Consider the following 15,228-nt stretch of genomic DNA (forward strand, 5'->3'; position numbering starts at 1 on the left):
ATTAAATGTTTTGTAACATTTATTATTAGTCAAAAGTCATTTGACCAAGCACGATTCCAATAAACTTCTTACTTTTGCGATTGTCCTTTCTTCTCGAATAAAAAAATGAAGTGTATTTATTATCATTATATTTTGTTAGAGAAAGACATATTTGTGATAATTCCTTATTTTGATACAGATTTATTATTATTATAAATATAATCAATTAACAAACAATAAAATTCATACCTAGGAGTATTATTGAAGTTGAATAGATCAAAATCTAGCTGATTTCATACGTCGAAAATCACAAGCTAATTGCCTCGTTGAATAAATAAAATTGATTTCATATAGTTTCCGTCAATAAAGAGATATAAAATAAAAAGAGAAAAGTGATCACTAGACATGTTGATTGCGTATATTCATATTAAATAAAAAGAAACGATTTTTGTGTTAAAAAAAGTTTAATACGAGGATACTTGTGTAAAAATATAGATTTATCAGGTTTTAAAATTAATCCAGATAAATAATCAGACTATAGAGACCAGATAATTTTGTCTATAATATGAGAGTATATTATATTGGGCCCGTCCTTAATCATAGGCTTTAGACATAAATAATCTATACTACCAAATGATCAATAATGTAAGTTAAATAATCTAATCTACCATTATCATAGCTACCAAACTAACTTTATTAAAATAGAAAATTGTCTTTAAGTAATTAATTTTATAGTCAATAACGAACTTATACTACTTGTTTCGATAGTGTCTCTTATCCTTTGTTTCATACACATGTTTAGTCAGCCATGCTATGTAAATTAGTGTTTAGATTGAATGATAATTAATAGATTACAAAACTGAGTGGTCAGTATTATCCAATATTTTAAAAACTGGACTGGGACAAACGGTTTATCCACGAATCAGTACCTTGTCTAGTCCAATTGAATCTACAAAATTGTTAGATGCAAGGAATATTTATCTACTTTTGTTTGCATTTAATTATACCCACTAAAATTTAATTCTATTTTTACCAAAAATTAAATTTTAATATTTTTATAAGTAATATTATTTCATCTGTCCCACAAGAATATGCATTTTTTGTTGTGCACGAGTTTTAATGCAAATTGGTATGAGTCTCACCACATTAGAGATAAAATTTTTTTCTAAAATTAGAAAATGCATACTCTTGTGGGACGGACTAAAAAGGAAAGAGTGCACTACTATTGTGCCACGGATGGAGTATTAATTACTAGTACTTATATTTTATCATTCACTAAATTTAATATTTTTATATTATATTTATATATATTTGCTACAATATTTCAGTTAATCAGTGGTTTATCGGATCAATTGAATTATGAACCAATAGCTTTGTCGATTCACTTATATATTCAACTTTTAAAACATTAGTATTGCCCATATTTGATTCTAGGGATATTAATCTGAAAATCATAAACTTTAGTTCAATTCTGTTTATTTACCATGAACTTTAAAATTATTAAAAATCATAAACTTCACGAACGGTGTTAATTTCTGACAAAGGATCAAACTTCATTGTTAAAAATCGAATAATAAGTACATCGTAAGTATTTGTTTTTATATAATCTGTGTATTTTTTATCACGTTTATCAACACTCCAGGATATTTTTATTAGATAACCAATAATTTAGGTATTTACATTCAGCACTCACGAGTCACTGAGTGTGCTAAATCACAATTCACTTTAGAACACATTTAAAGGATGCATTAGTGAGTTGTGACTCATTATTGTATTTATAAATTAGAATTCCCAAGTGCACATATGGGCAATCATAACTCATAAGTTGAATATATGCTTGCATTTTACAATTTCTAACTTATGCTTGCATTTACAATTTCTAACTTTCAACTGCAGTTCTTGTTTGCCAAATTCCATTTAAAAAAGTTACTCCCTTCGTCCTATAAAGTTTGTCCCAGTTTGACGTAGCAAGAGTTTTAAGAAATTGTTTAACTTTGTATTAAATGGATGTGTCTAGTAGTAGAATATGGCGTGTGTGACTAATGAGTTTTAACCACTGCGATTTTACTTTATGTGTTCAACACGATTCTTTTTCACCTCAATCACATGCTTAGAGCGTCCACTATGGGTAGGACGCGGCTATAGCCGCGTCTGGGGGCGGTGGGCGGACAACTTTTGGGGGCTATTGGGGCGGCGGACGCGGGATAGCCGCGTTCGGGGCGAGGACGCGGCTGTGAAAATGTAGAATTTTGTATTTGGAATTTGGGGGCTATTGGAGGTGTCCACTATAGTGGCGGAAATAGAATTTTGGGATTGTGGACAACAAAATTGGGGCTATGGACAAAAACTGAGGCGGGGCTATTGGCCGTGTCCGCCTTATAGTGGATACCCTTATGTCTCCCCTACCTTTCCACCAAACGCCTCTCCAAAAATCTTCCAACACTAAGCAATCAAACCCATTTCCATCGCCATGACCGGAGAACCCAAGACTTACGCCACTGCCGTCGCCGCGGACGCCGCCGCCGCCAAGTACGGCTTCGAGCGCAGCGAGATGTACCAGGCAAACCTTGTTGGCACCGTTCACTACTTTGAGCACCACATCTTCCTCTGATACAAGATACACGACTCGTGGCCATCCAAAGTTGAGGATTCCGACTACGATTCACTACCTAAGAAGTTCGCTTCCGCTCTCAAAGCTCGTAGGAGCAATAACAAGGAGAGGAGTCGGGATTAGCAGCCATCACAATCGGCGATCTCAAAAGTTAGGGTTTTGGTGGGCGAATGTGAGCAGTGGGGTGAGATAAATGGAGAGAGGAGGTGGATGGTAGGTGAAAAAAGGCGGTGTAATTTGTTTGAAATGGAGGGGTATATTTAATATCTAGATTTCAAGTGAGATAAAGACCGAAATGGTAAACTGGGATAAACTTTGTGGGACGGAAGGAGTATAAATTTGAGGACCAAAGAATAGTCGAAAGTGAGTGGAATTGAAGCCAGTCGTCGATGATAAAAAGGATCAAAAAATAATAAACAAATAATTGCATTCACAAATCACAACCAACTAGTACAAAATACCAATCCTCAAGCATTCCATTACCTACAGGCTACAACCAAATCACATATCCCTTGCAGCTACCAACCATAAGTTTTTCTAATGAAAAAGAAAAGAAAGCTACATATAAAGCAAACAGTTGCAGTACCAAAAAGAAAACGGAACCTCATAAAGAGTGTGAGCTTTTTTGCCTTTCCTTTTTTTCATGTAGAGGGTGAGATGCATATTTAATCCCAGTTGAGCTTTACATACAATCGACGTGCTCTTGCTAAATTTGATAGAGGCCATCGAAAGAATGGCGCCCCCATACTTATGTATCATTGACTTGTGAATGAAATACAAAGCTCGGGAAGGTGGTGGTGATGTCTCTGCTCATTGTAAGTAGAAAAAGATTCAGCGTCTCAAACATAATGTTCGCCTAAGCCTCAAATTCATAGATTAGTCTATGGACAAAAGGAAATTTATGAAGCAGAAAATTACACAAGATAGTGAGCAATAATTCAGATGATAAAATCAATAGTCATCATCCATTTATCAAAGTATGCTAGAACTTACTTGAGGTATTGAAGGGTCATATTCTTCAAAAGAGAAGGGTGCCGATTCACCAGGCTCCACCATTCTTCTTTGTCAATCTTCCCGTCATGTTTAGTATCTGCTTCTTCAAATGTCTGAAACCATGTGGTGTTCTAGTGATTACAATATTGCTGGAGAATATAGTCATATATTTTGGCAACAGGAAAGAAGGAGGAAGTATTGTACATTGATGTCCTAAACTTAGGCGAGAATAGGATATACATGCAAACAATAAACAAACCATAGCAAGGAGAAATGAATTTTCCGATAAATACACCAAAAAACCCCTTCTCAAATACTTAAATTTTCCTATATGTTTGTGCCCCTTCTAAAATGAATTTCTGGCTATGCCCCCGACTCGATGGAGTTTGTCTGTGAGATAATGAGATTGATAAACAGTATTGCCTGGAAAGCATCCCTTTTAGTGGCATAATATACAGATTACCAGCCTCAGTCGTGAATCTTATACCATGTCGCCACGTTTTCAGTCACTGACTCATGACGCAGTTACACCACTAAGTTTTATCTTCATACCAACCGAGATCCCACTGATGGCTTTAGCAACTGCTGAAGCATCAAGGAATTCTCTAGAATTTGCAAGAGCACCAGGTAGTCATCCATTCTTGATAGCAGGATGATAGGCAAATGGTCTCCCTTGGAATATTGCTAATGGGATAGATTCAATCATGAAGTTCCAGTAACTAAACAAACCTTTCGAAGAATAAAGAAGGATTCGTTTCATTATCATCAGAATCTCCCATTTCAAGAACTCTTTATGTGAGTCTATAACTTCAGATGATTATGACGTCCCTAGTTACAGAGCAAGGTTGAGCTTTAAGACTTTAACAGCACTAGTGGTACTAAAGACTTACATACATGTTATAGGCCTAGTGTATGCAGTGTAGCCCAGGACCACACACATGCGCATGACATAAGATATTGATGTTCTAACTAGGATTGTAAATGACTAAACCTATTTGCGAGCTATGTGAAGCTCAATTGGATAAAGCTCATGAGACTCAATAGACAAAAATGATTCAAGCTCAAGGTTAATAATATTTAAATCTGTTTTAAGTGTTAACTCATGAGCAAACTCATTAATAAGTTTGTGCGCTAACTCAAGCCTAAGTCGAAAATAAACCAGCCAAATTCAGGCTTTCAGATAACTGGCTTTGCACTGTTAGATAACATCTCTAGCTTTAAAGTTTAGCAGTGACAACTTTGCTCCAAAATCATCTCAAGTTAAGTCCAGTTATCGCTCCGACTTGTCATTCCACGAGTACATATAAATCCAAGTTGTAGGTTGAACAAGTAACCAGTCATGCATATTTTGATATACAGACAACGTGGTAATTAATACATTGCAACTGGACTAGCATACTACATGGTATATAAACTATCCTAACTCTTGAAGTTCCAATTAATGCTAAATCTGCTTAAGAATTAGAAGATAGCGATGACTGCAGACTGCCTAAAATCAACAGGAGTGTTCATTATTGTCTCCCTAATCTATCTCTGAACAGTAAAATTTTAAAGGAATAATCTGGAGAGAGGAACATAGTTACAAGGATCCCAGTCTACCATTTAAGGGTAAAATGATTTTTTATAAGATAAATAGCATTGGATAGACAAATTTCCTATCGATCTTCCATTTCATAAATAGGAATAAAAGAAAGGAGTATAGAATGCATGAAACAGGTCTAAATCTGAATGAAACTGAGCTTGCTGGGACTCACCTTATCAATAATACTCTCAATAATTTCATCAGAAAGGTTCATGCCAGATTCAGCCAGTGTCACCACCACCATTTGTTTGACCTACAACAACCAAATTAAAGATCGTAACCCCTACTGCCTTCCTTTGAAGTAATACTCACTAATAGATGGTAGGTTCACACTTCAAAAATAAATACTCCTTCCGTCCCCAAAGAATATGCACTTTGGGGATGGCACGGGTTTTAATGCAAAATTGGTAAAGTAAGAGAGAGGAGAGAGAAAAAGTAATTAAAGTATTGTTAGTGGAGAATGGGTCCCACCTCAATAGAGAGAAAAAAGTTTCTAAAATTAGAAAGTGCATATTCTTGTGGGACGGATTAAAAAGGAAAGAGTGCATATTCTTGTGGGACGGAGGGAGTATTTGATTACAGTATCCAGTATGAGGTAAAACAGATATGAAGGCCACAAATCTATGATATACTTAGGAATCTATATTAGCAAGAAAATAATAAGAGCATATGATACAAAGTAATTCATGCATCATCCCACTGTGGGAGACAAAAAAACTTGTAGTGGATGGTATTCAAGGTATCTAACATTTTACTACAGAAGAATTTAATTATTAAAACTAATAAACTGACCTCCTGTCTTTCAATGAACCCTTGCTTCTTGAGATCATATAACTGAAAAGAAACTGAAACAACAAAAAATTGTGAAGTAAGACAGATTCAGATAATCCAACACCGATTGGCGACTACTGTACGACACAACAGCCAAATATGACAGGTTGTTGTAGTATGTTGAAGAAATTAACCATCTTTTGGACTACAGAAAAATATCTGCCATAATAAGAGTATAAGAGTCCTATTTGGTTTGAGCACGGGTTTTAAGAAATTTAAAGCAAAGTGGGTTGAATAAGTTAGTGGAATGTGGGTACCATTTATATATTAGTTTTATAATAAAATGTGAGTTTGATAAGTTAGTGGAATGTGGGGCCTACTTACCATTTATGGGACGGACGGAAAAAGGATAAAATAGGACTCTTATTGTGGGATGGAGGGAGTGGTCACCTAAATCAGAGTAGAATCAACTGTAATAATGACTTACACTCAATCTTGTCATCAATAGAAGCATTTGGATGAAAAACTGATAAAGCCAGTGCAAACTCTTCAAAGTCTAATATCCCATTGTGTTTTGCATCAAATAGGTCAAACACCTTCAGAAGCAAACTTCATCATGAGATTCGTTAAAAAGACGATGGACATTTTATTTGCAACATTGGGGACACGAAACTAACCCTGTCAGCAAACATGCTCTCCTTTTGGTTGGTCTTAAAAAGAGCAAGCTGGAACTCCTCCTGCATGTATATACATTTTGCATGCAGAAATACCACGTTAAGAACTAGGACGTATCAATAACAGGATTGTAACAAGGCCAAGGATTCCTAATACAACTACAGGTATAAGTAACCTCAGATAAGAAAAAAGGTTATATAACCTGTTACCTTATTAATAAGCCCATCATCTACCACAGCACTGCTGATCTTTTTAAATAATTCATACAGTGCTTCTATTTCACTAACACTAACTGCACCAGAGGTAGAGAAAAAATAGCAGACTCCTATTAGCAAGATTCCTAGATTGAAAATGCAATTCAAAGAGAAGTACACTAGATTACCTCTTCACTCGACATGGAACTAACAAGATACACAGTTGATTACTTAAAATAAGACATAAAGATACAAACTCTAATTGCTTCTTTAGGAAAAATTGAAAGTATAGTCTACTATAATGAAGAAATTCATTTGTTCAAGGGCACTGAAATCTCAATATTGACATTTAGGGACTCGTTTTCCCTATATGATCAGCAATACATGTACTATAATATGTCAGATCTAGTCAGGATACTAAGTTGCCTCATAAAGGTTGTAACGTGTATTTTGTAGTTTTAAAGCAATGGTTGGTAACCTAAAGGAAAATCGAGCGACCATAGATTCGATCTTGTTTACTTCCTCAAATACTCTAGCATAGGCTTTTACGGAGGAAGCGGCGCAGATGTAATTGTACATAGTGTGGACCGTGTAGTATTACTTCATGAGATAGGAGTCTGACATTACTCTGGTACAATTATGACCAAAGAAATTCCATACATTTAAAAGGATACAACAGAGGCTCACTTCTTATGTGAGGGATTGCATTGCATCCAACAACTCACATGATTTTCTCCGGCGTACTATTGAATAGTATACCAACTTCAGTGACATTGATATGAAGTATTTAACTAAACACCAGCTCGTATGAACACTAACAGCCAATTTAAAATAAAATTTTCAATAAATTACCAAGTTAAATATGCCTAACTCAGTTCTGATAGAACAATTAGTGAACTTCGTATGAGCTCACACACTTAAAAAATATAAATAAATACAAGCAAGTTTAATATCCAAGATTTACATAATTGATCCAATTTCTTCCTTGTTTATATTTTTTCCTCACCTCCATCAACAGATGATAGATAATCAGACACGTGGGAAATTTATTAAAATCGACATTAAAATAAGCCACCACAAGTTATACTCCCTCCATTCCTTGTTAATAGAGGCATTTCTTTTAGGCGTGAAGATTAAGAAAGAGAAGTTTAGTGCATTAAGTAAGAAGATAATAAAATAGCAGAGAGAATAAAGTAAGAAGTGAACAAAGAATAAAGTAGGAAAGAGAAAAATAAGTAAGATGTCATACAAACTGTCGCGCTTGCTAGAGCTTCAGGATCTCCCAGGCCGCTGGGTTGTTTATTGATATCCGATTCGCAGCAATTTACAATAGCAGAAAGCAGATGCTTCACTCCATCTAGGCACTGCACCATGATCTCTTACAGAAACCTAAACACTCCATACCTATAACAATGTCAAATAATTAATTAATCTAAAGTTATCAAAATAGTGAGTTCTAGTACATGTTAATGAATTTAAAGCCTATCCAGGTTCGATTGATTTATTTATTAATACAGAATCCAGTCCAAAATCTGTAAGCAAAAGCATGTGGAAACTGGAAACTAATCAAGGGTAGATTGGTCATCTATAAATGACTCTTTGTCTGAAGTGGCATGAAGGCAGATTAATGGCAACTTTTTTTATTATGATTATAAAAGTTTAGGTCTTTAATTAAAGTCAGTACTTTGAGAATGGCTGTATTCATCTTTCAAAACAATTTAGGTTGCTGGAGACTCATATAGCACTTAGTCTGTATCTCTCTCTATCCTAAGACCTTTCTTGTAGGTTCTTTAATGTATTAGTAAGTCTCCAGGAGTGCCTTTAATAGCTTGCTATCAGTTCTCTGAGAGACTACCTTCGGTTTAACATATAATGATACAAGAAGAAATATTAGGTCGTACATAGGTGAATTATCAAAAAATATTACTGCAATCCTTAAAAATATTGTTAATGTGTTCAAAAAAGAGCCAAACAAAACATAACCTATAAGCTATAACACACGGAAGTAAAGAAAGTAAATTTAGTTAGTGGCAGGACTAGTTGGCTGTGGTCCATGTTAGTGGGACAACATAAAATATAGTACTCCTACATCCTAAAGTAACTTGTCTATTACATGTGCAGCCAGGGATGGATCCAGCTAATAGTTAGCATGGGCAAATGCCCCACCTCAAATTTCATCACATATACATAAATTATAAATTATAAAATATATTTGTTTTAATTTCTCACTAATTGCCCCTCTTAAATCTCTTAAATATTGTCTATGTATATTTTTGCCCCTCTTCATATAAATTCCTAGATCCGTCCCTATGTGCAGCGTTCGAGCTACAACATTTAAAGCCTAAAGAGTAAATGGATTTTAACTTCGTTTGAAGGAAGCCACTATTGTAATCATTCAAATAGTTTAGTGCATGGAGTGACCGTGACCATGGACTAGTCCATCCAGTCCACTTAATCCTCTACAAATTTGTGAACAATATGAATTACTAATCTCTTTCCGAATCTGGAGCTGTGTTAGAGCATTCACAATGGGGCGGACGATAGCGCGTTACTGTGGGTGCGCGGACGACGGACGATGCGTCGTCCGCACCCTAAGCTTAGTCCGCGGATGAAGCGCGGACGATAGGGCATCGTCCGCGTCATCGTCTGCCCACTGTGGGCGACGCGGACGATGCAACGCGTTTTAGTTTTTTCTTTAAATTCGAAAATTTTGTTTATATAAATACCTCATCCTCAGATTTCATTTGTAACTTTTCGATTCACTTTTCAACTCTCAAATTACGCTATAAAATGGATTCCGGTGGATACTCAAGTCCTGGTAGCCCGATATTTGGAGATGGCGCACGGTGGCCGGGTACACAACCTGGCGAATATCGGTCGTTCGACGCCAACACGCACTACAACCCCGACTTCAGTACGGATTCGTACGGTCTCTCTGACATGGAGCCGTCTCCAACTCGCCCTGCCGCCCCTTCCCGTCGCGCCGCCGCTGCCACCGCCTCAGCCGCCGCCGCCCCCGCCAGAAAGAAGCGGACCAAGCACCGCGCGTACAAGTTGCCACCTCCGGCAACGAATGAAGAGTACGCCCCCGGCCGTACAAACTACCAGCCTGATGAAACTCTCATCTTGACGAGGTGTTGGGTGGATATATCGGAGGACCCAATATTCGCGAACAACCAAAAGCAGCTCGCGTACTGGGAGCGCATCGCCGAGCGCGTACAAGCGCCAAAGGGAGCAGTTCCGCAAGCACTGGGATCAAGTGAAGAAGCAAGTCAACCTGTTCGCGGCGGAGTACGAGAAGTGCTCGAGGGATCAAGGAAGTGGCGAGAGCTTGAGTGACGTGCGCGATAGAGCACTGTTGTCGTACCAGTTCATGTACTGCGACTTCAAGCATTTCAGCATCTGGGCGCTCTTGAGGGACAAACAGAAGTTTCAAGGTGGGATTCTGCACACCGGTGCGACAAAGAGGACGAAGACCATCGACACTGGTGGTTACACGACCAGTGAGAGCGGAACTCGTCCGGTGGACCGCAACCGGATGTGCACGGAGGAAGAGAGTTCCGGCACACCGATGTCCTCCCGGCGGCGTCCCATAGGCGTCAAGGCTGCGAAGAACAAGGGGAAGGCAAAGGCGACATCCTCCTCGGCCGCCGCCCCCCATCGCCGATCCCGACCCCGACCCCGGCGACAATTGCCTACTCGGATTTGGCAACAGCCTCGATGGCGCGGACGTTGTTGGATACGCACAACGCCCTTATGAAATGTACGGATCCGACCAGAGCCGAATACCTCCAAGGGTTGATCGATGAGTTGCCTCGGAAGTTGGGGCTTTTGTAGAATCGTCAAATTTTTTATTTATAACCATTGTAACTTTTTTTAATCAATGTATTATTTGTCGTTTCATTGTGTTTTTTAATTAGTTTGCATTTTGAAAACATTTAAATTAGTGGAGGTGGAAGGGCAGGAGGATAAAATGCTGAAGTGGCGGTGCATAGGGCGGGCTTTAGGGCGCCCCACTGTGGATGCTCTTACATCTATGATACCTATAACATTAATTTCCAAGAAAATAGATATACAAACTAGTACCAGGGTTGAATGGCCGTCTACACTCTCTCATAGGGAAAGGAAAAGCACCAAAATCCCAATATATCTCACAAAAATCAAATCAAAGGTGATAAATTCCCTTACGATTCAATCAAGCTATAGAGTCCAATTGATGAATCAACCACGTCTAAAGGGTTTTCAATCGGAATTCATCACAAGCCCAAAAAACGATATTAATTAACCTTAGAATTTCAAAAGACACAATGAGTCGCAGATGGGTTGCCATCAACACATTAGCATGCACATATCGATCTCTAATGGAAAAACAAACAAAAAATACATGGGTAGATTAATTGCAGAATTCAACGAATTAAGCCGTAAGCCATACCAATTGTATTACAGAAGAGACATGCAGGCATAGAAATTCGTAACAGTAGAGAGAGAGGAATACCTTTTAAACAGAAAGGGGGAAAAGGAAAAAAATATGAAACATTGTGTGTAGGGGATTCAGATTTCCTGTAAAATGCATAAATATTCTGAAATTCGAATTCGAGGGGAGTCGACGTTTCGGCAATCAGAACAAAAAGATTCAAAATTATGAGCAGATGATCTGTACAAACAAAAGTGGAAAGTAAAGGGAGGAAATAAGAAGAGTGGGAACTCGTCAATGTGGCCAACTCTTTCGGATTCGGGTTAACCTTTAACGGGTTTGTCTGTTTTAAATCTGAATAATTAATTAGAAATTACAACCATAATCCAGAATATTTAGGTGTTGGCAATTCGTCGAATACGTATATTTGAATCCAACAACGTATGAATACACATTTTTCACATGCATTTGAAAAATAGCAAAAAATGAAATACATTTCGCATTTGAACTAATTAAGCATTAATAACTTTTTAAAAAAAATTATGCTAACTTTTAGTAAAATTTTGAAATAAAGAGCAGCAGAAGGCAGTCGAAGCACGGTAAATATTAAAGGAAATCGAACAAATCAACATCGTTTAACAAAGCAAATTGACAGGTGTCCGTGTATGTAAATCGACATGCCACGCTGAATTCAATTTAGCAACCATATTATAAGTTTGTGATATACCAAATTTCGCTCTTACATATCCTATTACGAAGCAAATTGTCCCTTTTATAGCACCATAAATAATGGTGGCAGTCCATGAGTTTAGTGAAGGTGAAACAACAAGCATGTTTCCACACAAACACATCTTCCATCACGTCTATGATGATTGAAATATTATACTATCATGATCACCCCAAACTAAAACTATCATCATCCTACATAACCAATTCATGCAACTACACCACAAATTACTCAAATCTTGGGTCCAAAGAGTTAGATAAACTAAGAATGTCCAGAAATGGACAATGGAAAAGGTGGTGGTCCATGGAAGTCGAAAGGAGCTAGTTGATTAAAATCCAAATCGCTGATCATATTTGACGCTTGTGGCATGACTGACATGACTATCAAGTGTATAAATTGATAAAATTGCTGGAAAGTCGATCATATTAAAATGATCGAACATAGTATAATACACATCATTATAATTTCGATGTTTATCCTATAGTACAAAACCATTTCATGATTAATTTCGTCACTGCAATGGAATCATATAAAGGGGAAGAAGTGCAAACTCGAAGATTGTAATTTCGAAAAGATATGCATAAAACACACAGTATTCTCACACAGAATAAACATTAATTCACATTGGCAAGTTGTAGACTTGGAGACGATCATAACAAGAAGCAGCACAAATCCAATCTTCAGACAATGCAAGACTAAACAACCACAACAATTTTGTTATAGGCATCAAGGGTGAGAAAATCATCCAACTTTGGTGCCAAGCATTGCCTTGAGAATAGGTTGCAAGCCTCATCATACCTCCCACTATCAAATCTGTCCTTCCCGACCTCACTCGCAATCCTCGCCATTTCCTCTGCTACCACTCTGTCGAATAGGGATGGCGTGACCTTGACGCCCAGCTCGTCCCCGTCCAAATACGCCCCGTATTTGAGCCACTGCCAAATCTGCGCTCGGCTTATCTCAGCCGTGGCGGCATCCTCCATTAGGCCATAGAGCGGCACTGATCCTACTCCCTTGAGCCACGCTGCCAAGTATTGGATTCCGACCCTTATGTTGAGGCGTAGGCCCTCCATGGTGCGTACGCCTCTAGGCAGCTGGAGCAGGTCGGCCTCTGTGCAGGCGCCTGCTGCAACTGCCTCGTCTTGTATCTGGTTGGCCGTGTCGCCCATCCTGCTGTTGAAAACCTCCATGATGGTTGGGATTAGGCCGGGGTGGGCTGCCCAAGTCCCATCGTGCCCTGCCTCCACTTCTCTCAGCTTGTCCTTCCTCACCAGCTCCATAGCCGCCTCATTCGCCTCCGGATCATCTTTGATTGGAATCTGAGCCGCCTGCTCCAATAATTAAGGATCATACATATATAATAATACAGGAGTTTGATCAATTCAGAACTAAATTTAAATGCAAAACTTAGAACCAAAACACGGAAGGTCATTGTTAAATAACATTAACATTTTACGTGCAATATGTATGACACTCGCCATAACACGGAATTTTCTAAAATGAACTAACAGCAGGCTAATAATGAATACCGTGCTACCTAACAATGATCTTTGTGTTATAATTCTTTGTTCTGCATTTAAAACTAGTTTTGCATATAACACCACCTCATATGTATGTTAAGAAGAAGTTTGGTTACCATTCCTCCCATAGCGTGGACGGCGCGTCTATGGCAAGTCCTGATGAGCAAGTCGGAGTAGCTTTTCATGAAATGCTGAGTCATGGAGACTTGGACTCTGTCGGGAAGAAGGCGGTCGGGATGAGCTTGGAATGTCTTGATGTAGCTGAAAATGTAGTCCCATCGGCCGCAGTTCAATCCGGCCGAGTGATCTTTCAACTCGTGGAGAATTTCATCCATTTGAAAGACGGCCGGGAGTGTTTCAATGAGCACGGTGGCCCTGATGCTACCTTTGTCAATTCCGGCCACTTTCTCCGCCTTTTCAAACACACTGTTCCATATGTTGGCTTCCCTGGAGTGTTCCATTTTAGGGAGATAGAAAAAGGGTCCAAATCCTTTTCCTTGGGTTTGGCGAAATAGGGAGTGATTGTGGTAGAAATAAAGGCCGAAGTCGACGAGGCAAGCGGTGGCGGGGTGGCCGTCGATGAGGATGTGAGCCTCCGGCAGATGCCAGCCTCTGGGCCGGACAAAGAGTGTCGCAATGTGTTGGTTCAGCTTGTAAACTCTGTCCCTGCCTTTGTCATGGAACATTATAGTTCCATTGATAGCATCTCTTAAGTTAACCTGCCCTCTCATCAGGTTCTCCCAAGTTGGTGAAAGTGCATCCTCAAAATCTGCCTGTATAGGAGACGTTTGATTCGTTAGATAAGATAATAGTGCGATACAATAGAAGATAAGACATAATAGAATTTCTTTAGAATTAAATTAGTTATATGGATGGAGGTGAAATGATTAATCATGAAATCAATCTAATCTTGACATTATAGATTGTCATAGGAAGAACACAATCGAACAGAAACAAGATTAATAATGGTCTTTAATCACAAATAATCATGGCAACCGAGCGAGCTTGTATTTTAGTTCGTCAACAAAGTGATATCTAAATTTAAGCAGTTAATTACCATGAAAACCTTGGCTCCGGAATTGAGTGCATTGATGACCATCTTCCTATCCACAGGGCCAGTGATCTCCACCCTCCGATCAGCCAGCGGCAGCGGCACTGCGGCGCACACCCAGTCGCCGTCTCGGATGAGCTTTGTTGCCGGGTCGAATCCCGGCAACTCCCTATTATTGTACCTTTCCTGAGCCTCCTTCCTGCAATCCATAGCATACTCAATATCTTTCTTAAACTCTCTCTGCAAATCCGCCACAAACTGCAGAGCATCTTTACTCAAAATTCCACCAAATTCTTCATCATATCTTCCCCTTATTTCAACTCCCTCCGGCACATCATACCCCATCGCCTTTACACTTTTACTCCCCTTTCTTCAAAAATTTTCAGGAATGATCAACTATATATATACAATAACTTCTAGTGAGTTAGGGAGGAATGTACATGAATAAAAACAGATGGTTGGGATTCTCTATATTTTTAGATTATAATGCCCATATTAATGTAAACATATACTTATAGAGATTCGATAAAATAATAATATATTAACTTCCGTATTGCAATTCTCTTTTCAAAAGGTTGTCCTACAAAATAGATAAGTTATTGCACATTTGGTGTAGTCGTGTAGAGGTGTGTCAGCTCGATGTATTATTATATGCTAATTAGAGCAAAGATTTGGACTTTTATAAGGTACTACCATTTCATGCTAAAGTGG

At 38.4% G+C, this 15,228-nt stretch overlaps 2 protein-coding genes across 2 annotated transcripts; both read right to left on the reverse strand.

The window, feature by feature from the left end:
• Window positions 1-3,000: 3,000 nt before the first annotated feature.
• Window positions 3,001-11,530, reverse strand: LOC121804766 (calcineurin B-like protein 3). The gene is made up of 9 exons (XM_042204420.1): window positions 11,301-11,530; window positions 8,055-8,209; window positions 6,821-6,903; window positions 6,614-6,673; window positions 6,424-6,532; window positions 5,958-6,010; window positions 5,338-5,418; window positions 3,584-3,696; window positions 3,001-3,396 (listed from the first exon to the last, which is right to left on the reverse strand). The coding sequence occupies exons 2-9, from the start codon at window positions 8,176-8,178 to the stop codon at window positions 3,339-3,341; spliced, it is 681 nt and encodes a 226-aa protein (XP_042060354.1). The 5' UTR covers window positions 8,179-8,209; window positions 11,301-11,530; the 3' UTR covers window positions 3,001-3,338.
• A 1,011-nt stretch (window positions 11,531-12,541) lies between these two features.
• Window positions 12,542-15,003, reverse strand: LOC121805115 (malate synthase, glyoxysomal-like). The gene is made up of 3 exons (XM_042204903.1): window positions 14,524-15,003; window positions 13,583-14,239; window positions 12,542-13,274 (listed from the first exon to the last, which is right to left on the reverse strand). Exons 1-3 carry the CDS (start codon window positions 14,860-14,862, stop codon window positions 12,642-12,644), a joined length of 1,629 nt encoding a protein of 542 aa, XP_042060837.1. The 5' UTR covers window positions 14,863-15,003; the 3' UTR covers window positions 12,542-12,641.
• Between the last annotated feature and the right edge of the window lie 225 nt (window positions 15,004-15,228).

Source organism: Salvia splendens, chromosome 5 (assembly GCF_004379255.2).
Source record: "Salvia splendens isolate huo1 chromosome 5, SspV2, whole genome shotgun sequence".
Lineage (NCBI taxonomy): Eukaryota > Viridiplantae > Streptophyta > Magnoliopsida > Lamiales > Lamiaceae > Salvia > Salvia splendens.

Excerpts from the sequence above, each read along its gene's own strand:
- LOC121805115 (XM_042204903.1), bottom strand. The coding sequence starts at position 14,862 with ATGGGGTATGATGTGCCGGAGGGAGTTGAAATAAGGGGAAGATATGAT. Across the intron at positions 14,240-14,523 it reads CCGGAGCCAAGGTTTTCATG|GCAGATTTTGAGGATGCACT; the intron begins GTAATTAACTGC and ends TCTCCTATACAG. Across the intron at positions 13,275-13,582 it reads TCCACGCTATGGGAGGAATG|GCGGCTCAGATTCCAATCAA; the intron begins GTAACCAAACTT and ends TTATTGGAGCAG.
- LOC121804766 (XM_042204420.1), bottom strand. The coding sequence starts at position 8,178 with ATGGTGCAGTGCCTAGATGGAGTGAAGCATCTGCTTTCTGCTATTGTA. Across the intron at positions 6,674-6,820 it reads ATGATGGGCTTATTAATAAG|GAGGAGTTCCAGCTTGCTCT; the intron begins GTAACAGGTTAT and ends ATATACATGCAG. Across the intron at positions 3,697-5,337 it reads TTGAGAGTATTATTGATAAG|ACATTTGAAGAAGCAGATAC; the intron begins GTGAGTCCCAGC and ends ACATGGTTTCAG.